The sequence below is a fragment of the Idiotropiscis lumnitzeri genome, chromosome 17, assembly GCF_059441095.1.
Source record: "Idiotropiscis lumnitzeri isolate Australia: NSW breed Sydney's pygmy pipehorse chromosome 17, RoL_Ilum_1.0, whole genome shotgun sequence".
Lineage (NCBI taxonomy): Eukaryota > Metazoa > Chordata > Actinopteri > Syngnathiformes > Syngnathidae > Idiotropiscis > Idiotropiscis lumnitzeri.
In genome coordinates, this window is record NC_142407.1 from 11734818 (window position 1) to 11757682 (window position 22865).

The 22865-nt window shown below is 42.6% G+C and overlaps 4 protein-coding genes across 5 annotated transcripts; all 4 read left to right on the forward strand.

Moving 5' to 3' along the window:
* Positions 1–285: 285 nt before the first annotated feature.
* LOC148320266 (uncharacterized) lies at positions 286–5485 on the forward strand. Its single transcript, XM_088280400.1, has 8 exons — positions 286–386; positions 705–871; positions 949–3097; positions 3431–3459; positions 3594–3752; positions 3835–3901; positions 3984–4088; positions 4275–5485. Exons 2-8 carry the CDS (start codon positions 729–731, stop codon positions 5076–5078), a joined length of 3456 nt encoding a protein of 1151 aa, XP_088136526.1. The 5' UTR covers positions 286–386; positions 705–728; the 3' UTR covers positions 5079–5485.
* An 807-nt stretch (positions 5486–6292) lies between these two features.
* Positions 6293–9095, forward strand: rom1a (retinal outer segment membrane protein 1a). Of its 2 annotated transcripts, none has more exons than XM_088279354.1 (5): positions 6293–6450; positions 6637–6885; positions 7823–8253; positions 8324–8570; positions 8636–9095. In XM_088279354.1, exons 2-5 carry the CDS (start codon positions 6736–6738, stop codon positions 8849–8851), a joined length of 1044 nt encoding a protein of 347 aa, XP_088135480.1. In that variant the 5' UTR covers positions 6293–6450; positions 6637–6735; the 3' UTR covers positions 8852–9095. The 2 variants fall into 2 exon arrangements, with proteins under 2 accessions (XP_088135480.1, XP_088135479.1); XM_088279353.1 differs by having other exon boundaries at positions 6326–6450; positions 6550–6885.
* Positions 9096–10178: 1083 nt separating this feature from the next.
* On the forward strand, positions 10179–17183 carry frmd8 (FERM domain containing 8). The gene is made up of 11 exons (XM_088279352.1): positions 10179–11554; positions 12421–12518; positions 12612–12779; positions 13065–13166; positions 13411–13469; positions 13578–13744; positions 13949–14161; positions 14243–14366; positions 14468–14617; positions 14931–15159; positions 15245–17183. Exons 2-11 carry the CDS (start codon positions 12428–12430, stop codon positions 15355–15357), a joined length of 1416 nt encoding a protein of 471 aa, XP_088135478.1. The 5' UTR covers positions 10179–11554; positions 12421–12427; the 3' UTR covers positions 15358–17183.
* A 357-nt stretch (positions 17184–17540) lies between these two features.
* Positions 17541–22766, forward strand: vps51 (VPS51 subunit of GARP complex). The gene is made up of 11 exons (XM_088280119.1): positions 17541–17967; positions 18271–18400; positions 18498–18644; positions 18719–18938; positions 19361–20267; positions 20372–20587; positions 20709–20792; positions 21161–21295; positions 21419–21540; positions 21692–21779; positions 21859–22766. Exons 1-11 carry the CDS (start codon positions 17794–17796, stop codon positions 22117–22119), a joined length of 2484 nt encoding a protein of 827 aa, XP_088136245.1. The 5' UTR covers positions 17541–17793; the 3' UTR covers positions 22120–22766.
* Positions 22767–22865: the final 99 nt, after the last annotated feature.

A 22865-nucleotide genomic window follows, 5' to 3' on the forward strand; every position in this document is an offset into this window, starting at 1 on the left:
ATTGCATTGACATAATAGGGGCATCCTGATCAATAGGTTGCAACATGCATACAGTAAGCAGTGATGTTTGCAGCACAGGATATAATCCTTTCTTTTTCTACGATATTATTCACCGGCGCAACATAATGTTGACGTCCAAACTGATTGTTAATATCTTTGATATTTATGTCTCATAACATTTTGTCCTACTGCATACTTCTACGCTCGCAACTGACCCCTCTGTCATTGGGTGACACCGCCGACTATTGAATTGTGTGTGTGTGTGTGTGTCACACACGCCTCGCTGTTCAATTAGAAAGGGCATCACATAGAATGTCATTCAGCTTCTGGTACAAAGCATCAATGAACATCTCTTTGCGCTTCATCCCGGCGGCTGCTTTGAGACCGTAAGTAAACGTATCAGCTGTGTGATGCAGGACATGCATGCATGAATTGGTTAGTTGAGTCGAGTAAACATTAGTAATTTGTTCGTCTGATAACCCATGTGACTGCTTTGTAATCAAATTGTAAATCAAATATGTTAATTCAACTTCAATAAGTGTAATTTATGCATTTGAATGTCACTTAATGACTCTACTAGTCGTATTTATGTGCAAAGTATTTTGTTTGTTTGATTTGTGGAAAGCAAAAAAAAAAAATGTACATTTGTAATTTTAGCAAATGTCTTCCACCTGATTCAGAAATATCTCATCCCTTTCTATCAGGTATTTTAAGTTAAACAATTAGAAATGTGTGACCATCAGCAAAAAGTCAAGAACAAAAAAACTGATGCCAAATGTCAAGAAATGACGCAGCGTCACTCCAAACGAAACCATCACCTACATCACGATCAACAGAAGTTCCTGCAGTCAGATGAAGATGACAAGCAAGAGTGAGTTAATTCAACTTTTATTTTTTATTTTTTTGTCTTTTATCATTTCAACATCCATTTTCTATTTTTTGAAACAGTGCCCATTCGACAGCGGAGGACAGCTTGCTCAGTGATCACCTCCCTCATCGTCGTCATCGTCATCATTCTCATCGTTACCGCCGCAAACAAAACCACGGCCAGCTCTCTCTTTCTGAAACTTCTTTCACGTCTTCATTCGGTTCCTCTTCATCCACTTTCTCATCTTCATCAACAAGCGCCTCCTCTTCTTCATGTTCTTCATCGTCCGACTCCTCCTCCTCGACTTCAGCGTCTTCCTCGAGTCTGTCCTCCGAGAGTAGCAGTGAAGGTTCCGACAGATTTCTGCTGAGGAGGCCTCAACATTCCCAGTCTTGTACTAACATTTCCGAAAAGCGCAAGTACGTCGAAGACGGTAACGGGGGTTCTGTAGGAAAGCAGAAACGGTCCAAAGGAAAGTCTTCTCACAATGTCACCAAGCAAGGCGCCCAGAAGACAACGCATGAGAGTGCAAGTTTCCGCAAATACAAATCGATGGAAGCTCTCACTTGCCCCTCAGAAAAAGAAGCGCACGCGAACGAGGAAGAACAGGAGAGGAGAAAAAACGAAGCCCGAAAGAATTTAATGAAGGAGAAAATGAAGTTCTCCGCCTTCCTTAATGAGATCACGCGGCAAGTGCTCAGCCCGATGCGACTCACCACTCTGGGTGTCACCGACGCTCAAAAAGCGAGCAGTCCGGAGCCCACCTCGGTTAAATCCGCTAAATCTGACATCAACTCGGACAGAAGCCGACAGCAGAGGAGTCGGCCTGTCAGCGCCGACTCGCTCGACTCCCGGCAGAATGCTCATGCCCAGCTTTCAAAGTCCAAATCGTCCCGGCGCCATCGTAGTCACCGCTCTCCAGACTCGTCCGATCACATGCAAGCGAGGCCCGGAAGCTGCACTGACATAAGTTGTTTGGAAAGACACCCCTCGTGGTCTCAAACGTCTCAGCAGTGTAAACGGCACCGCCGTCGGAACCAAGACGATCATATTCAACGGCGTCGTCATGACAGCGTCCGCCACGGCCCCAGTTATCACAGAAACCCCCGCAAGAAAAGTCCTCATCGTCATCGTCGATGCTGCAGTCCTGTCTTTTATCCCAATCACGGCGATTCCGACAGTTCCGGTTATCATCACGATAAATGTTCTACTCGCAATCACTACGAAGGCAACCGCGATGGCGGTCGCTACAGCAGTTTAACTCATCCCCATTGCGCCGATTACAATGACCCGACAATTCGCCGGCAGGGTGACCATCATTCCCATCATCTCAGTGGATACCACAACCACGTAGATCATCACTCCCCGACGTATCACCGTGACAACCGAGCCTCCTCTCATCAAATTCGCAATACCTCGTCACATCACCACAAAGCACCAAATAAAGGTCATCAACACGACAATCATTTCACTACAAAACGTCCAACGACACCGCGTCATGGAAACCAAGCCCAAAGCGATAAAGTCTCCTCAAAACATCACCACGGAGACCACCATGGCCTTGCTCAACATCACAGCGATCATCCGAATCGTCAGCATGGAGATCACCACGGCGGCATCCGGCAGCATCACCACGGTGTCCATGGCGACGGAGGGCACCGTCCCCACCAGAGAGCCAAACCGAGTGAATTTGGAGACCACCACAGGCCAAGTCATCATCATCATCAACAACATGGAAGCCACCACAGTCCGAACCGTCAGCATCACCGCGGAGACGACCTGCAGCGACCCGATGATGAAGACAGCCAGAATTCCTCTCACGAGCGCCGCTATGCAGCTCATCACGGTCCAAACCGTCTCCGTTACCATGGAGACAAGCACAATCCAAATCATGAAGATCACCGCAGTAAATTGCATCAACACGCTCATGGAGAAAAGCAAAGTGCAGGGCATCAGCATCATCACCGCGGCAACCAGATAAGTCATCACCAGTATGAAGGCCAACATAGTCGCATCCATCAACACCAACGCGAAAACAAAAACCCGTCCAAAAATGAGCCGGAACACGACGACAAGCATGACCAGATTAAAAGAGAGTCTGCTGCCAGTTTTCCTCTGATCCAGAAGAAAGAAGTTCTTTCCTGCAAGCTGGATTCAACAAAGAAGATGACCGGCCCCTCCGGCCGAGATGAGGAACAAACCGACTTCACCGGCCCATCGACACCGCAAGTATGTCGTCAACATTTGGCGATTTCCGTACTTCATCAAGTCCCTTAGAAAGTCACTAATTCATGAAGTTGACATTATCGCTGTGTTCGAAAAGCCAAATCGATCATTTCCATGTTCGGCTTGCAGGGATTGGGTCATTTGCTCCCGTATTGATCTGTTCAGCGTGCATGTGACTGCTGTCACTCGTCATCACAGACCAGAAAACAAAATACGGAAATAAATGCAGTTTCCCAACCATTATTGATCCAAGACAAACATTTTACATTAAAAAAAAAAAAGTCCTTATTTTGAGCTGTGTCCTTCTGAGCATACTTCTTCTTCTCCTCAATACAGGAACCGGCACATGAAAAGGACACGATTATGTAAGTGGAGTCAAATGAGTTTGGTGTCCTTTTGGGACAAGCATGCAAAAGTGAATCGAGATGACTCAAACATAAAAAAAAATAAAAATAAAATACATCACGTGTTTTCTTCGTCTGTCTAATTTGCCTTGCAGGATTCTACGAGGAGAGAATGAAGGTCTTCAACAGAGTTTGTTGAAGTCAGCCGTCAAGAGGGAGTGTTTTGGAGAGTTTTTAAACAGCCATAAGCTTTTGGAGGAGGAGCTCCAGAGGACGCGTGTGGAACTGAGCAACCTCACGGAGAGTTTCAAGATGTAAGCGACGAGAAACAAATGACACCTGCTCGTTATTATCTTTAAATATTTCCGTGTCTGTGTCCGTTTGTCGTGTTCTTAGACTCCATGAGAACTGCTCGTCCACGCAACAAACAAATAGCCTACTGGAGCAAAAACTTAACTCTGTGGTAAAACGTCAACGTTTACATTTTTTTTTATCCGAAAAGTAAAATGGCCAATGACGTTGAATTTTTACTGCTTGTTCGACAGACTAAGAGCATGGAAGGAGAGCGCGAGAGGTTGAGCCGACGTATTTCTGCGTTGACAGATCAACTGGCCGGTGCAAAATATGCCAACAATGTGGACACATTAAATGTGAGACCTCGGTGGAATAAAAACTTGAATTTAATACATTCACTGCCATTGACGGATATAGAAGTCAAAATGTGCATTCATTTTGCCTGCGATGGCAGTGAATGAGAACTCATCCAGCTCGTGTATTGGAAGTCATTCGATTGTATCAAAATTGTACCCAATTTTCATGCTTCATCTCATTTTCAGGTACATTCAGTGCTTAACAAAACCAACGAGCAATTTTATCCAGATGATGCCATCAGTCCGGTTATCCTCCCTCTGGCCCTCCCTCCGGTCCAGTTCATGGACAGCCAGAACTACGAAAAGGTCAAGGCCGCAGGGCAGGAACAATGTCTGGGGTCGGTTCCAGAGGAGGAGGAGTCAGACTGGTCGGAAATGGGCGAAGAGATCCCGCGATTTATACTGACAGGCTCGACCAGAAGCCAAGCGTGGATGCACAGGGAAGGCGACGTGGATAAAGACAGCGAGTCGGGCGGGGAGGAAATGATCCGACTTCAAGCTCCTCGTCCTCTGCAGGTTCCTCATCTCCAGTTCACCATCCACAACCAGATACCCGCCCCGGCAGCCAATGCTTGCCTCTCAGGGCTGACAGATGAGAGCACATTTCGAATCACCGCCAGTCAGAATCTTGGCTCCAGCATACTGATCAGGTCGGCGAGCTTGGAAGAAATCCCGCTCGCGTGCCATCAAATGCCGAAGGAGCTGAGGGGCACGGAGGCCATGATGGACCTGCACCACTCTGGGGATGAAGCGCGTGACGATTTAGATAATGAGATCATTCATCACTGGGGAATGAACAACAAGCGGGATGGGAGGTCATCGGAGGCCGAGAGCGCTCCGTGCAGTCTGCAGTCTGTTGAGCATATGCTCAACCAGTTCATGTGTGAGCCTCAGCCCAGCGCGGGAATATGTCAGAGCAGGTCGGAAATGCACGGCTGGACAGGAGGGATTGCAGAGGAGGTCTTAGGAGGGGAGCAAACGCAACTGTGATTGTTCAAAAATGCAGAACGTACTTTACTGGGTTGTTTCCTTCAGCGGAATTGAGAATATGAATATATTTGCTTTTTAATCCGCTTTGTTGTATTTTTGAATGTAGATTTAATGTGTATGTGTAGGAAAATCGAATCATGACCTTCGAATGAGAAGTAAAATGCTAAAATACCCGGAAAACTCTTGCATGTACATACAAAAAGTTGTCATTTATTGTTATTTAAAGTTGATGTCTTTGTCGAAATTGTGTAGAAATGAACAAATGAAAATAGACGTGTTTTTCTTCAATCTGTAACAGTAACAATTGCAACCCTGCCAGGAAAATTAAATTGTGCACCAGATAAGTCATCTGCTCTGGCCATGTAATTACAATAATCTGATACCGCAAATAAAGACTTTAGTAAACATTTGGATGTGATGGACAATTTTTTTTTTTTTTAGGTTTCATGTATAAAAAGTCACAATTGTTCTTTTTTTGAGAACTTTTATAAAATCAGGACCTTATCTCTGAGGGAAGTTTTATAAGTGTGAATGGTACTTACTTTTTTTTTTTTTATTTATGACAAAACAATAAGGTCTTACAGTGTTAAAATGTGTGAAAGAATTTTATTTTATTTAAGATTTTTTTTTTTCAATCCTTAGAGTTGCACTGATTTATGTTTAATGTTTAAGCACCTGAATGTATCTTACATTGTTTTTTTTTTTTTAAGTAAATATATTTTTTCACGCCCTTAGAAGAGCACATGAGTGGAAAAAAAGTCTTACCCTGGCTTTTAAAATTCACTCACCGGATTATTAATAACTTCTACAATCATGAAACAATATTCACATTAATGTGATAACATTACAATATTTACTTTATCTCCATCTCTACAATTGATCTATTAATGACCTTCAAATAATTTCTTCTCGCCTTTATAGGGCGTTCATTTAAGCTCAGAAATTCTACATTGAATTGAAATTCTTGAAATTTATTTCAAAAAAAGAAATAAAAATATTTGATTAAAAACTTAACTTGAAATTTCACTTTAAAAAATAAATAAATAAATAAATAACTACAGCAGTTTCTTTTTCCCCCTTTAAAAGACTGCCCTCTGTGCATTTCAGTTTTGTCGCTTATTGGCGCCATCACTTTCCCGCGTTGTGAAATCCACTCTGCCGTCTTTGTCCTCCCTCTGAGTCTGATGGATGCTGAGCAGACAATGGCCTGGATTCCCTGAGCAGTTTAATAGGATAGGCAAGCATTACCATTAAGATGCTTGCAGCATTCCCGCTTTGCCAAATCCACTGTGTGGCACCCTGGGAGCTACGCAGTGGTCGATGGTTATTTGTGGACATTTCTTTTCCAGCACTTTTTGGGGAAACAAATAAGGTGAACTTAAATGCATCCAAGCCTTTAAAATTGTGGTATTTTTAGATGTGTGATTTTAGAACTTTCACACAATTATCCTCTTGTTTTTTTGTCTGCTAGATCATAGTTTGTACTTACATCTGTTGTATTGCCGTCGCAGTGGCCTGTTTTCAAATTCCAGCTTCTTACGTTTTTCACCTATACCAGCCCCGAACAGCCTCGTCCCTCCGTGCTGTCGCCATTCTCCTTCCCCTACTCCCCCCCCCAACCCCCCACCGGTAAGACTCGGAGCCCCTCGCTGCCACCATGGTGGTGATGAAGATGAAGTTCCCCTTTCAGAAAAGGGTGAAGCTTGCCCAGGGACTGTGGCTCCTCTCGTGGTGTGCCACGGTAGCTGGGGCCATCACCTTCACGCTTGGGTGCATCCTCAAGGCAGAGCTACGCAGGAGGGCCGAGGTACGCTTTTTGTTTCTTAGATTGCACAAGCATTTTTGTGACATTTAGGGTCAAGCACGGGATAAGTGTTATACGCATTTAATTACGCTGTTGTGTAAACGATAATTATACCATCTATATTGGACAAAATAACGTGTATCGGAATTCTTCAGGGTGGGGTAAGCTTTTGACTGAATTGTTCAAAAAAATAAAAGTCAAATGTCAATTAAGTTGAATTAAAAAAATAATGCTGCCCTTGAAAATCCATTTTAAATACACCTGTGACCTACTTTGAATCCTGACTCATTTTTCTTGATCAGCCAAATCCTGATCGTCTTAATCACATTAATAATCCCCAACTTCAACAGGCTTTTTATGTGCATTTTAATTATACATTTGTACATTATTACTATTTTTTCAAATGAAGCACATGCAAAGCATTCTACACATCAGGGGTGGGCAAACCTTTTGATTGGTGGGCCACAATGGGTTCTAAAATTTGACAGAGGGGCCGGACCGGGAGCAGATGGACGGAGTGTTTTGGTCACCTCACCTCATCAGAGATAAAAGAAAAAATTTTTAAATGATAATGAACGAAAGCATTAAAACTAAATAACTATCTTTGACACAAAATAAAACATTAACAAGGCTTATTTATTTATTTATTTATGTTTTTGTTTTGTTTTTTCAAATTTGGCTGGCCGGATTAAAATGTTTCACGGCCCGCATGTGGCCCCTAGGCCGCAGTTTGCCCACGCCTGCTATACATCATGGATCTTAACTGGATAACTTCATCACATTGACAGAAGATCTGTCGAACCGAAAAAATGCACCCAAAATAATTTCATTCTGGTTTGAATTAGGCTTAAACGTTTTTAATTTCTAAACTAAACAGGAGTGTGTTGGCTTTTGTAGCCATGTCGTTGAATTTTTATTATTTTCTGTGACTCTCATACAGGTCATGGATAACGCAGACATACATATCGTGCCCAACACGCTCATGATTGTCGGTCTGGCCTCGTTGGGCATCAACTACTTTGCATCAAAGATCTGTCAGGATGCCCTGGACGCCGGGCGATTTCCTCGCTGGAAGACCTTTTTGAAGCCCTACTTTGCCGTCTCTTGTTTTTTCACTGTCCTCATGCTGCTCGCGGTCATCATGAGCTACGCCATGAAGGGCAACCTGGAGTCTTCTCTGAAGGTCGGCCTGAGGAACGGCATCCGCTTCTACAAAGACACAGACACCCCGGGACGCTGCTTCCAGAAGCAGAACATCGATCGCTTGCAGATGGACTTTCAGTGTTGTGGGAACAACGACCACCGGGACTGGTTCGAGGTCCAGTGGATCAGCAATCGCTACCTTGATTTCAACTCTAAGGAAGTGAAAGTGTAAGTCGTGCGACTATGCACAACGGATGTCACGGATGATCGTAAATAATCGTCATATTCATTTCGCCAGGCGCGTCAAGAGCAACGTCGATGGACGATACTTGGTCGACGGAGTCCCATTCAGTTGCTGTAATCCCAGTTCTCCTCGGCCGTGCATCCAGTATCACCTCACCAACAATTCAGCTCATTATAATTATGAGTATGAGACGGAGGAACTCAACATCTACCTGCGGGGCTGCAGGGAGGCTTTGGTGAACTACTACATGGGTCTGATGAACACCATCGGTGCTGGAGTTCTGTCCGTCTTCCTCTTGCAGGTATGAGAAGAGAGGCACCTTGACGTTGGTCATGCACAAAATCTTTTTCATGTCTTCATTCCCAGGGTTCCGTGCTGGTGAGTTTACGCTTCCTGCAGACTTCCATGGAGGCAGTAGCGGGGAAGGAGAACACGGAGATTGAGACAGAAGGATATTTACTGGAGAAGGGGGTGAAGGACACCTTCATGGAGTACTTTGATCCTGTTCTGAAATTCTTGTTGCTTAAAAACCAGGTGCAGGAGGGCACTCCAGCAGGCACAACAGCCGCAGCTTCCACCTAAACACCACCGTTGGACTCCATGTATGTACTTTTTACGAAGAAAGTGAAAAAGATTCAAATCCTAATTAATATTTCCACCTATTCCCCCCCCCCCCCCATTTCATTCTCAGAACAATTTAACCCGATAGAATGATTTGACTTTGAAATTATCATTCAGGCCATGATGTTCATAAAATGTGTTGGGGGTGTCATTTGGATTTCCAGTAGATCATCAAATAAAAGTAGACATCAAATTCGTTTGCAAATTGTATACACGGAATTTTTGCGCTCTCGATCAAAGCCTTACAGCAGAAGATTTAAGACAAATATGTTTTGCTTATTTTGCCAGGGACACAAAGTATCTCAACGTATCTCAACGTACTACTTATGTAAGAATGTTGTCTTTTTTTAACGTTTGTCTCTTATGAACATTTTATTTCTTTGCATTTACAAAAACAAACACACACACAACCACTTAAGGCAGTTTTTAGTGTGACCATAAACCCCTCAACCCCACTTAATACTTATCGTGAGTGTCTCCAAATCTTTATCTGCACACCGTGAACACACACACACTGCACCACGAACCAAGAATGTTGCAAAAATTAGGTCTTTTTTTTTTTTTTGCCAATTAGCATAAAAGCATTTAATTCTTCTGCCTGTCACTATAAATCGCTGGTGTCGATAGATGAACAGTATTTGTTAGGATTTAATACTTTTTCAGCCCAATTAAGTAGAATTGGCTGATTTACATTCACAATACCAAAAAAAAAAAAAAAAAGGAATGATTTCCATATTTTATGAGGGGACCTAGCGTATCATGAGGATTTTTCATTACAGAGCGGCTCAATAATTAAAATTTGAATGTACTACTATGTACACTACTACTACTTTTTATTTCAGTTCAATTTTGAATGTGCTTTTTAACTATCAAACACATCATCCACCATTACATGTTGCATTGTGTTCTCCTGTCTGGCTCCTGTAATGGAGAACAATTGGATTAAGAAAACAGATTAAACGACATCAGTAATGCACTGAAAGACATTAAGAGTGTCCTCTAACATGACACCTCTGTTAGATCTGTTAATCTCATTTGTGTTAATACCAAACCTGCTGCCCTTGCAGTCTCATATCGGAACTGCATTGCAGTACTGATTCTTCTTACTGAATGTGTTGTGGTATAATTGTAAATAAAAGTAACAATAATAAGGTAACAAATGGAAATGAATTATTTTTCCCTCATTACCATTCGCTATAAGATCATATGTCCAACTCAAACACTCGCAAACGTTCGCCGCTACGTCAAGTCAAGCCAAGTTATTTGTTGAGCCCTTAATCACAGTAACTTTGAGAGGGGTTCACATACCCAAAGTCGACATCGCCTGATCTGAACCCCCCAGAGGGCAAAGAAAAACTCAAAACCTCATTTGGGGAAATGTGAGGAACCTTGAGACAGCTATTGGTTGATAGTCAGCTTGTGTTTTGTGGTGTGCAACAGAATCATAGAGTATGATAAATACAAAAAAAATGGTATAATGTTGTGTATTATATTGCAAAATAATGCACATTTTTACTTTGACTCTGTCTAACTTTACAAACGACATCAGTTTACTTGGGTTTTTTTTTAAATTGAGAACTACAATGTACATAAACAATACAAATTACAAGGATACGCAATTTACTGAACAATTCAAGAAGATTAGGTGAATAAAACCGACAAACACAAAACAAAGATCAAGGTTACTTCATTAGTATAAATCCTTACATATTCTTCTGACCTGAATAGCTTTAGGGTTCAAAGAAAAACTTCATCATCCATATTCAGTGAAATTAATATTTTAAAAGGCTTACTTCATCTGTCTGCATAGCTGCGCTGACGTTAGGGGCGTATGATATCTGACGTCGTCATGTCCCGCGAAAGCACTTTATTGCGATCATAATCATCATTTCCGAACCAATTTAGTTGACTTAATATGATTTATCACATTAAACCGACGTCTAGTAATGTGTTGATGAGAGATCAAGGAGTGTATTGACACTCAATGGTGACCTCTGCTGTGGATCTAACATCATTGCAATCAGGCGGATTGCAAGCAATATCGCCACCTACTGTACAAGAATGTGTATCACCCGTGTCCCCACTTTCACAATAATGTCCCTCAAATATTAAAAAAAATGTGCTTCCCTCACACATCTGATAAGATCTCCTTCCACTTCAAGCACCCACAACATTTCGATGCAGTTTATTTCTTTTCAAACACGCTTTGGCGCGGCACATTCAAACGACACAATTCTGCAATGGTCACGTGAGTTTTTCTTAAAGCGATACACGCACCGCTTCAAGGTTTCACCGATATGTACTCGGTACAAGTGCTGACTCACTAGTGTTATTTGTCGCATCACTTCCGCCCTCTATTAAGTTTATTTTGGCTTATGTTGTAACGTGTTCTTTTATATCCACTTTTGATCACGAGCGTTTCTTTTTTTGGGTTGGTGAACATGCATCATTCCGGTGTTTGAACGACGCCCAGTCGTGAGCGACTCGCGCACTCCGTAACAATCGTGCTTTTCCGGAAAGCTAGTTTTAGACAAGCGAGTACTAAGCATTCATCAGCGGTATATAAATCGAATTGTAGACGAACGTTTCTAATGAATTAAGTTTGATTATTTCGTGTCCAGAGACGACAGAGGCGTGGAGCAACAACTACCCTCAAATTGACAGGTTGGTGGAACGCTACAGAAATGTTCCTCTTCCACTAGCTAACCGCATTTAGAGTTTAGACGGCATGCTAACATCATTAACGCTAATAGTTTTCGATTTTTTTACATTTAAGCCCTACTAGCTGCATTGATACTATAAACACGAAAATATTCGTCTCTCCTTTTGTAGTATTGACTCATTATTTACAAGCTTAAATATGGTGAATTTGAATGTCTCATCCTTTTGCAATTGGCGTGACCTTGTATGGACATACTTGGTAGAATTCGGTTTCCAATGTTTATCAAGTTAGCAAGTGTCGCCATGCTAACACTTAGCACAAGTCAGGGCTGCTGGGAAGCATTATAGCGATGAACTAAGTCCTGTGGAATCCCGTGTTGATGGGCAGACGAACAGTGACACATAAACGATAATTCCACGTCAACGAGTTATCATAACTCAACTGAGGTGTTGAATGTTTGTTGCTGTCTCCATGTCCACGGACAAACAAATAGAAGCTAATTAATCTACTGGTTGAGATCCTTCCCTGTTTTGAATTACGTCATCGCACTGTTAATCGTCATACAATATGCTGTTACTCAACATCGAAGTGTATACATAAACTCAGTGGTCATAAGAATTAGTGCAAAATCCAATGCCAGATATGTAGCCCTCCCCCTAAATTCCGAATGATACAGTACCTTGTGGTGACGGTACCAATGTTGTTCATAAGCATTTTTGATGGTGTCAGTCCAAAGGGGGCATACATTTTGCTTCTTGTTTATGCATATTCTGCAACTAAAAAGTTTGAGAATCCCTGGCTTAATGAATACATTGATATGTACAGAGCTTCTTTAGTGTGTGGAAGCATAACTCTCTTTGTGTTTCAGATTTGAGATGGAAGGAGATGTGTGTAGCTTCCCTCCGGACTCGTCAGATGACCGCTCGCAAAGAGGAAGTGTTGCTTCTTCTGCGACCCTCTCCCACAGTATGTGCAATGAGTCATTGTGTGAATACTCATCAGGACATGGATTTTCATTTTGATCTATTGCTTATGTTTTTAACTGTGTTTTCCTCCCAGCTCAAGATGTGCTCATATACCTGTTTGGTGACAGTGCGGTCCACTTATCAGTAGAAGGGCTTGGCAGTGTTACCGTGCAGGAGTTGGGTCGCTCTGTCCGAGAGGCTCTTCACGTTCCTGAGTGTGCGCAGGATGCCTTTGCCTTCTGGCTGTCTTCTCCCCTACTTGGTAAAAATAAATAAATTCTAATCTACAAATTTACATATGTACGTATAGCCTTGTCAGCGCTGTGCTATTTTTATTTTATTTTTTTACGTTTTTGTTTTCATTACGTTTTTAATTTATTTTACTTTTTTTAGTTCGTCTTACTAGTACTTTTGTTTCTCTACCCGCATTTATTTTTATCCACTTCTCAGTGAGCATGATAACAAAATTTCAGAATTTTGAGGATCACTTGCGTTAAATGTAATTACTTTGTTTGATTATCATACGTGCCTCTGTTTTCCTCGACAGAGCTGCAGTTAAAGGCAAGGCACCAACCGTACAAGGTGTGTCGCCAGTGGCAAGACTTGCTGTATCGCTTCACGGAAGCCTCGGAGGAAGACATTTCACAAGGTGATCGATTGCTCCTCAAAGCTTTCTTTTTTGTATTTTGTTAAAAATGGTGACGTTTTTAACATTGAAAATCTTAAATTGTCAGCTTTCCGAAATTGCATCTTTATATTTTGTCAAACTTGTAGTATGAAGAACAATAATGCGCAGAACAAAAAACAAGAATGGATGTTTCTGAATTTTTACATTTGAATATTTAGAGTTTACTCACCTTCCTGCACTCAAGGTTTCTCTTTTCTCTCCTCAGATGAGCCCTGCCTGCAGTACCGTCGGAATGTGTTTTATCCCAAATCTAAAGAGCTGCAGGTACTATTATTTATTTTATCATTATTAAACGCAGTGAGTAAACCTACACAACGTTCAGCTTTACTCTCGCCCAGTTTGCTTGTTGACAATCTTCACCATGGTCTTCAGATCGAAGATGAGGGAGTGCTACGTCTTTTATATGAAGAAGCCAAGCAAAATATCATCACTGGACGATACCCCTGCGATCCTGAACATTGGGCGTCTCTTGGAGGCTTGTCTCTTGCTCTGCATGAGGGGACAGGCCTCGACAGGCAGAAATTGACTACTACTATACGGTAAATAAATGCCAGAGCGTGAGCAGTCAACAAATGTTTTCAGTCTTTCTAACTGTTAATATACATTAGCACCTCACATTTGTATTTGAATCTACCAAAGGGTTCGTTGACTAAGATTTTTTTTTTTTTGGGCAAAGTTTGTCAATTCAAATACAGTCTAAAAGTGTTCTGCTAGTCATTGGTGATATATTCATAAACCCACAGAGAGAAGAAGCTGTCTTCTTTCCTACCGGCACATGTGGCCATGGGGAGTGGAGGTTTATTCTCCACGCTGAGAGGGAAATCGAGCCGTCAGGCAGTGTTGGAACAGAATCTCTTGGAGGAGTACAGAAAGATCAACATATCGGGAGACTCTCAGCAGGACTCAGAGCTTCTACAGCAGTACCTCAGAACATGTCACTCTCTGCCTTATTATGGGTAGGTAGTAATTTAATTAATAAAAAAAAAAACATGACTGAGAATTCAGAGAACTGACTACTTTGTAAACTGTTCAAACAGGTGTGCTTTTTTTCATGGGGAAATTGACAAACCCGCCCAAGGCATCCTTCAGAGGGTGAAACGTAAAGCTGTCAATGTTGGGATCTCGCTGGAGGGAGTTTATGTGATGGACGTCAAGGAGAAAGTGGGTGCTCTTTGTTGATCAGCTTTGTAATATCTCTAAAAGCCAATTTCCATTTCCCACTCATAATAATGACTCCTCTTCTCTTATGTATGTTGATGCAGCATGTGCTTCTCGGCTTGCGCTTCAATGAGCTTTCCTGGGACCACAGCTACCCTGAGGAGGAAGGGGACTCGCACATCCTGTGGCTCGAGTTTGATGGCAATGAAGACGGCACCCCAGTCAACAAGTTGCTGAAAATTTACTCCAAACAAGTGAGTCTATTGTCTTCACTAATTTTCTCAGTCCGTCAGTCATCATTCTGTCATTATTTCAGGTCGGCCTTTTCCGTTCATCTGTGGCTATGAATGCCAATTGTTGTCGAGAACGTACTTTCTAAGTCAGGCGCAATACCAGCAGATATGAAATAAAAAAAATAGGTTGTGTACCTTTTTGTCCCCCAGACAGCAATGACGACGTCCCATACTGTTTTTTATTTCACCAATGTGTGTGTGTATTGACGCCAACAACGCCCCGCAAAATGAAGCTTCAGCTAATCTGTACGCCGCGCGTCTGTATATTGCTCAGGCCGAGCTCATGAGTGGCTTCATCGAGTTTTGCGTGGAGCTGAGGTCAATGTCTGAGGGAGGTGCCGCGGCGGAAACAGACGGTGACGCCAGTCGGTCTCAACAAGCCTCTAGCAAAGATGACCGCGACAAGAATGGACGCGGGGGACGGCGAGGGATGTTGCGCCGGCAGAGCAGCGTCGTGTGCAGCCGGGTCCATTCGCTTAACACCATCAATTATGTTGACAATGGTGAGTTGGCGATTACAATGCAAAGCCAAGTCACCATCCAAAAAGTAGATTAAACTTTTGTCTGTTACGTTTTTCTTCTCGCCAGGAAAAGAAATCAAATGCTTAAAGCCGAAAAGAGCTGCATCCTTTTTCACGCGACAGACATCAGGACCCATGTACTCTTCTGTGCAAGTGACAGAGAGCCTGGAGCAAGGTTAAAAGTCCACACCTTGCAGCACCGCCGCCTGCTCACAAAGACCAAAACGGAACATTTAAAGGAGACAAAAACACACGAACATGTCGGACCAAGTGAGGGAACTTCTTTTGACCATATTTATCTTGTGTTGTTGTGTATATTTTGAATATATGTTAATGTGAACGCCAAGTGATTTGTTAGTTGATATGCTTCAAAGGGTCACAAGTGCTGACAACAGCCTAAATACAGCGAGAAAAGCCTTATATCGAAATGACCGCAAGCGATAACTGTCGCATGAACCTTTTGACTGCTCTGCAGTGCTCATGTGCGAAATTCAAAAACCTCTTCCGCTTAACAGCTGATTTACCTCTTTTTCCTTTGCAACCCTTGATAGCCTGAGTAAATCAGTACCGTCACAGCTTAGCCTATTATGACTGCCTATCCTTACAAATTTCAGGGACAGTCTTTGCGAGTCTATAATAGTTTGTTTTTTTTAAGCTCTCAGTGCCTTGTTCCAGAAGGTCACCAAGTAGACAATAGCTTAGGAATGCGTTGTTCAGATTTTGTCTGCAGCAGGTCGTTAATGTTTGCTGACTTTTGGCATCATGGGATGGAATGAAAGAACAGATGACTTTTATCTTAAGATTTTAAGTATGCAATTGTGAAATGGTAAGTTCACTAAACATTTAAAAAGGAAAAAAAAAATGCTGCAACGAGCTGATGGTAATGCTCTGTTCTATGTCCCTTGTGTTGTGTGACTTTGTAACATGGGACTAGAAATAAAGAGTAGAGGTGTCTCACTAAGCAAACACCTCACTAATGGGCATCAACGGAATTACATATCTTGCAATTTCAAAACAAATCATCCTTAAAGCCATTCAACATCAAGCTTCTTCATTTCCATGCAACCAACTCAGTATTTGTACTTTTCTACGCACGTTGTCTAGGTTTGCCATGTTATGTATCCAACTTCTCAAAGTGGAATGTCGTCACTAATACTATGCATGTCATATTGTAGAATAGGCATTCCAATACATGTGATCATTAACTCTAAGGGTGCACTGTTTATAAATGATTTGTTTTTGTATATTCATGTATATGGGTTTGTACTTGTGTTTTCTCTTGAACAGTCACTTTGCAGAAGCATGAAGTGCCTTTCATGTTGGTGTTGCGTTTGTATTCTGATGGCGGTACTGCGCTGAAGCAGTAAGCGGAGTTTGGCTTTTGTTTGACCAGTGAACTGTGTACTTTCTAACGTATTTTCCACATTTAACTCCCTTTCCTCTCTAGATGACAATGACAGCGTTTGGTAAACAGTAAGAAGACACAGAATTGCTTCTTCAGTCAGCCAGTCTTTTTCCTAAGTGAACCTATTTCTTTTCAGCACATCAGGCGTTTTAACATTTCCTCTTCAAACTGAGTGAGTGTAAGGAAGTTGACCAAGCCAGACTTGTAAGATGCGTTTCTGGCTTTTATTGAATAACACTATGTTTATATTATATACAGTATATTGAAATGCAATGCAACTTATTCTACTTACTGGTGCTCGTGGAATAAACTCTTTCTGAGCGCAGCAATCCAAGAAGACAATAGAAATATTTACATACAACTAACCTAAGAAGAGGGCCTTTTTATTTAGTAATGGACAGTTTTCATGTGTTCTATTATATGGAAAATCTTGGTTATTTACTACTTAGATCGAGATAAGTTGACAAATGTTGCATTTTTACTTTATTTATCGTACAGTGTGTTAGACATGCTTAAATCTACCTTCAATCTAAACTCACTGACCCCTGGATGTATCCCCACTGAAACTGCATTTTATTAATATTAAACATTTTTCATTTGCCTTTGTACGTGTATTTATTATTTTTATTTACATTTCTGCAATATTTACCCGCATGAAGCATAAAGACTTTTTTTTTTCTATGAGGGGATTGGGATCAATTCCTGTGTTGGGACATTCTCCGACCGGAGAACCAGACAAGCTCACAATGCTTTTGTACCAACGGACACATCAGATAGGAAGATTTATAGTTAAGGAGTTTAAAATTACTGTCGTTTGAGACTAAGGAAAACAAAACAGTACAGTACACTACTAAAATAATAAATAAACGAAAAATGCCCTCTATCGGAGTTCATTTCCGCGTGCATTACCCGGAAGTACAATGTTACGACCTAAAGAAGATTAGCTCTTGCTTGCACATACTCTTTGGAGACATCGTGGCAACGCCTACGATGCAACGCATCCGGAAGTGCTGTATTGTGTGCAGAACGTCTTGACAGACTACCGGTGTATAGTTCTTTTTTTTGTAAACGGTTTCTCTGCATGTAATTCTCGAAGCTACAGAGATATTGCACAGCTGCTTTGGTTCCGCTTTCGGCTAGTAAACGTTTGATCCCCCCCCCCCCGCCCAGCTGCTAGTGAGACCTTCGTCATCTGACTACCGCCGATTGCAATGGAAGCTGAAGCCCCGGCCTCCGATGACCCCGGGAGGAAGCGTAGGGTGCACGGCATGTTGAAACTCTACTACGGACTCAACGAAGAAGGAAAGGCGGATGAGAAGCCTCAATCGCTGGATCCCTGTGACATCAATGGGCCTCATTTTGATCCAGAGCACTACCTAAACAAGGTGAGGCAGGGACTCCTTCAGTCACAATACGGACTAAGAAATCTAAATAAATAAATACAATAAAAGCAAGTACGTGATCCATTTCCCATGAGCTCAGAGGTCACAACATTCTTAACACCAACAGACAGGTATTTAACAATCTCGTATTTGTTTTCAGTACATTTCTTTATCAAAGTCGAGAGGAAATTCTTTTTCTTCAAATTTGTCTTAAAGGGACGCTTCATTGATGTTAACACTTATATAATAGGTTTGCATGTAAAAATGACATCAGTACTAAAACGTCCATTGTGTGTCCCAATTCAGCTGCGAAAAGAATGCCCTCTTGCAGAGCTGATGGACCAGGAGACCTGCATGGTCAAGCAGATCCGTTCGTTGGATAGTGACATGCAGACGCTGGTATATGAAAACTACAACAAGTTCATATCAGCTACAGGTGAGAGAATTTGCCATCATCTTTAAATTACTGTTGAAAGTTTAAAGCGGTCGACAATTCCACGATAATCCAAACCATCTCACTTTTCTTCCATAAGACACCATTCGAAAGATGAAGAATGATTTCAAAAAGATGGAGGATGAAATGGACTGTCTGTCTGCAAACATGGCGGCAATCACTGATTTTAGTGCTCGCATCAGTGGTACTCTAGAAGACCAGCATGCTCAGATTACAAAACTCTCAGGTGACACACTGGAACCTCACCGTTTTGTTGGGTAGGTTATGGTCTGCCTTCATGTTTTTTTCTGTCTTCCTTAGGCGTCCACACTTTATTAAGAAAGTTGCAGTTTCTGTTTGAACTGCCTGCCAGATTAAACAAATGCTTGGAGCTGCAAGCCTATGCGCAGGCAGTGAGTTCCCACCGTCGTGCTCGCTGTGTCCTGCAGCAATACAGCCACATGCCTTCCTTCAAGGGCATTCAGGATGACTGTCATGCCATCATGGACAAACTGGCGCAGGAGCTTCGGCAAAAGTTCAGGTCAGTTTTGTTGACGACGCCATGACAGACGAGCGACTACAGAATCCAGGCAGAATAACAAAGCTATCGTTACTCATATCGCCAACTGGTGGGGTTAATTTGCGTCATGCGTCTGTGAAAATTACCATCTTGACATGCGTCAACTGCAATTTTAGCAATTTTTTTCGCCATCCGTGCAGCCCGGTCTAAAGTGGCTTGCGGACTGGTATCAGGCCCCGGTCCAGTTGATGGAGCCCACCGCTCCAGACTATATAGTATAATTTGTCTTGGAATTTTTGTTGTCGTTCAAATTTTTATTTAACAATAGTTCTATTTTGCTTGACAAAGTAATAACTGTACATTATTTTTACAGAAGTTGTGATGTCATGGTGGGGTGTTAGACCGTCGGTGTAATAGTCCTTTGTGTGTTGTTCTGCTCACAGGGATGGTGGCTCGAGTGCCAAAGACCTATCCGAGTGCGTCGAGCTGCTGTTGCAGTTGGATGAGCCAGCAGAGGAGCTGTGCGAAAAGTTCCTGAGCCATGCGGGCTCTCGTCTGGAGTTGGACCTGCAAGGCCTGGAGGCTGAGATAAGACCCAGCCCGTCTTCATCGGCCGTGAAAGATGCTTCCGCACGCAGGCCTTCCCCCGGCGCCGCCGCTGGCTCGCCACCGGACGGCACTCCCAAAACGAGCGCTCTCGCTTCTCCCTCCACAAACACCGACATCCTGGAGTTCATCGATCGAGGCTGCAATGAATTTGTCAGCAGCTTGTGTTTAGTAATCACCTCATATCAAGAACTTTTCATTAACCACGCTCAGACGGGCGAGCTCGCATCCAAGAATATTCCCCAGATGGCAAACGGCAAGCTGCACGCCTTCGTGGATGACTTGGCAACTCGATATTTCTCGCTTGTGGAGCGAAGGATCCAAGAGGAAAAGGGGGTCGCGGATAACTCCCTCTTGGTCCGAGCCCTTGATAGATTTCACCGCCGACTCCAAGCTGTTGCCAAGCTTCTGCCGGGCTCCTCCGTGCCGGCCCAAGGCACTGAGATTGTGATCCGCGCCGCAACCGAGCGAGTCAAGCAGTACCTCGCTGCTCTCCAGAGTTTCTACATGGACAGCTTGACAGACGTCCGGCAGGCCCTGGCGACCCCTCGCCTCTCGCTGGCTGCTCCGGGGGCCGGCTCTCATCTAGGCGGCCCGGCCTCTGGCAGAGATGCTCCGAGCAGCCTCCCCGAGCTGCTGTCCTCCCTGTCAGCTTCCATCCTAAATCAGATCAAGTCGGTGTTGGCGTCGGTGCATCTGTTCACAGCCAAGGACATCACTTTCTCCAATAAGCCGTACTTTAAGGTGAATATTCAAATTCTGAGTGTGAGAAGTTCTATTTTTTTGTGGTGACTGCTTAGTCGTTTAGAATGCGACCTCATCCTTCACCTCCTTGTTTTTTCTCGTAGGGGGAATTCTGCTGCCAGGGTGTCCGCGAGAGCCTGGTTGTGAGTTTCATAAAATTCATCTGTCAGTCCTCTCGTCAGTTTTGTGAGAGCGCGGGAGACAAAGGAGGGTCCACGCCGCCAGCTCTCCTGTTGCTCCTTTCACGACTCTGCTTGGACTATGAAACGTCCACCATCTCTTATATACTTACTCTGACTGATGAACAGTTCCTGGCGCAGGTAAAATTGATTTTCATCATTTTCTTATATATTATCAAGCTAAACTGGCTTTTGTGTTGAATTTTGTTTTCATTTAACTTCACTTGTAGCTAAATGTTTCCTTCTTTTTGTTCATTTTCAGCACCACAGCCCGGTAACGGCCGTCACTGCTCTATGTGCAGAAGCCAGGGAGGCAGCACAGAAATTGCTGAACCATTACGTCAAGGTAGTTGCTCTTCCTACTGGGGAAATCTGATTTATTACTGAATGCATGCAGATACAAAGGCCGCAATGTTAGGTTGACCGACACAATCCAGTGCTATCCAATAAAAAGAGTCTGTCTCTTGCGGGGATGATCTCACAGAATTTTTGGCATTTCCATTTCCAATTTTCTAATATAATCTATTCAACTACATGAGACGGGGGGGGGGATATTAGAAACCCAGAGAATTGTTGCCTTGACACCTGAATTGTGACATTACATATTCTAGAAATACTCTTGTGTATGAATCTCAAATAACAACAAGACATCATATCATTAAGCTTTATTTCATTGAATGCAGTCCTGTATTGTCTTTGTTTTCATATTTGCAGGTTCAGGGCCTAATTATTTCCCAGATGCTTAGAAAGAGTGTCGAAACGCGAGACTGGGTCAACACGATCGAGCCCCGAAATGTGCGCGCGGTGATGAAGAGAGTTGTAGAGGACACCACCTCGATTGACGTGCAGGTGACATATCCTTAGCACGCCCTCTCTCTCTCTCTCTCTCTCTCGCGCTCTCTCTCTCTCTCTGTGTTTCTGTCTCTGTCTCTCGCTTGTTTAAGCAAACCTCCATCCTCTTGATCACCTCAGGTGGGTCTTCTGTATGAGGAAGGTGTGAGGAAAGCGCACAGTAGTGACTCAAGCAAAAGGACTTTCTCGGTCTACAGCAGCTCAAGGCAGCAAACTCGCTATGCTGCAAGCTACACACCAAGGTGCAGTACATACGAATATGCGAAGGATGACTGTATATAAATGAAACGGCGTGCAGTTGTTTGAACTGCACTGCTTGACTAGATGACTGAATGCTGGAAAGTAAATTTTATTTTAGTTATTTATTATTATTATTTTTTTAATTGTCCGCAGTGCTCCCATGGACACCAATCTATTGAGCAACATCCACAAGCTTTTTTCTGAACGCATTGACATCTTCAGCTCAGTGGAGTTCAATAAGGTGGGTGCTCTTCTTTACCATGTTCTCACTCTCAAACACGCAGACAGTCGCTCAAATATTCATTCCTCATCTGGTGCAGGTCTCGGTGATGACGGGAATCATTAAAATCAGCTTAAAGACTTTCCTGGAGTGCGTCCGGCTTCGTACTTTTGGCCGCTACGGGCTGCAGCAAATCCAGGTGGACTGTCACTACCTGCAGATGTATTTGTGGCGTTTTGTGTCCGACGAGAACCTCGTACATTTTCTGCTGGATGAGATAGTAGGGAGCTCCGCCCACCGCTGCCTGGATCCCGCTCCGATGGAGCAAAGCGTCATTGAAGTTATCTGTGAACGAGGTTAAAAGCTCAAAGTGCGCCAATGAGTGGTTAACCAGAGCGTCCGTGCAACTACTGGATGTTATCAAACACTGGAGTCTTACTGTTTTGTTGAGTGTACTACTAAATGTTAGTTATAGCATGAAAACATTCATAAAGCATTCATTACATATCGGTTTGTAAATACAATAATACAACCCTGGTAAGACAAATCTAACTAACTCACAAAACACTAATTAAACAGTAGGTAAGCAAACACTATCAGTTTAATCAATCCGAAACTTCATTTTTTTTTTTTATACACATGCCCTGGTAGTCCAAATACTTCAACTGAATTTAAAACGCAGAATTTCCCATACATCATGCGAATGGGGAACACGGCATTATTTTTGTATTATTAATAAAAACTAACTATCCCAAACCCTGACTTCATAAAACTGGAACCACGTTATATACATTAGAGGTTGGTCCTGCAATCTCATGACTAAATGAAGGATAACTTTTTTTCTTTTTTTTTTACAAATCATGTTTGGCATTTTTATTAGTAATCTCAGTTAATCCACAGTGTTCATATGCTTTATACTGTGAGTTTTATAATTAGTACAGATTAGTGACTCAAATGCACAATTAATTTAATATATAAATAAATGTGTCGCAATCTCCAGTGTGCTAATTTTGAGTGCATTCTTGTATTTCCATTTTGCATGTTTGACCTCTCTCATTCTCTGTGTTACTTCGGGCCACAGTGCTGGGAAATAATTTCTGAAATGTT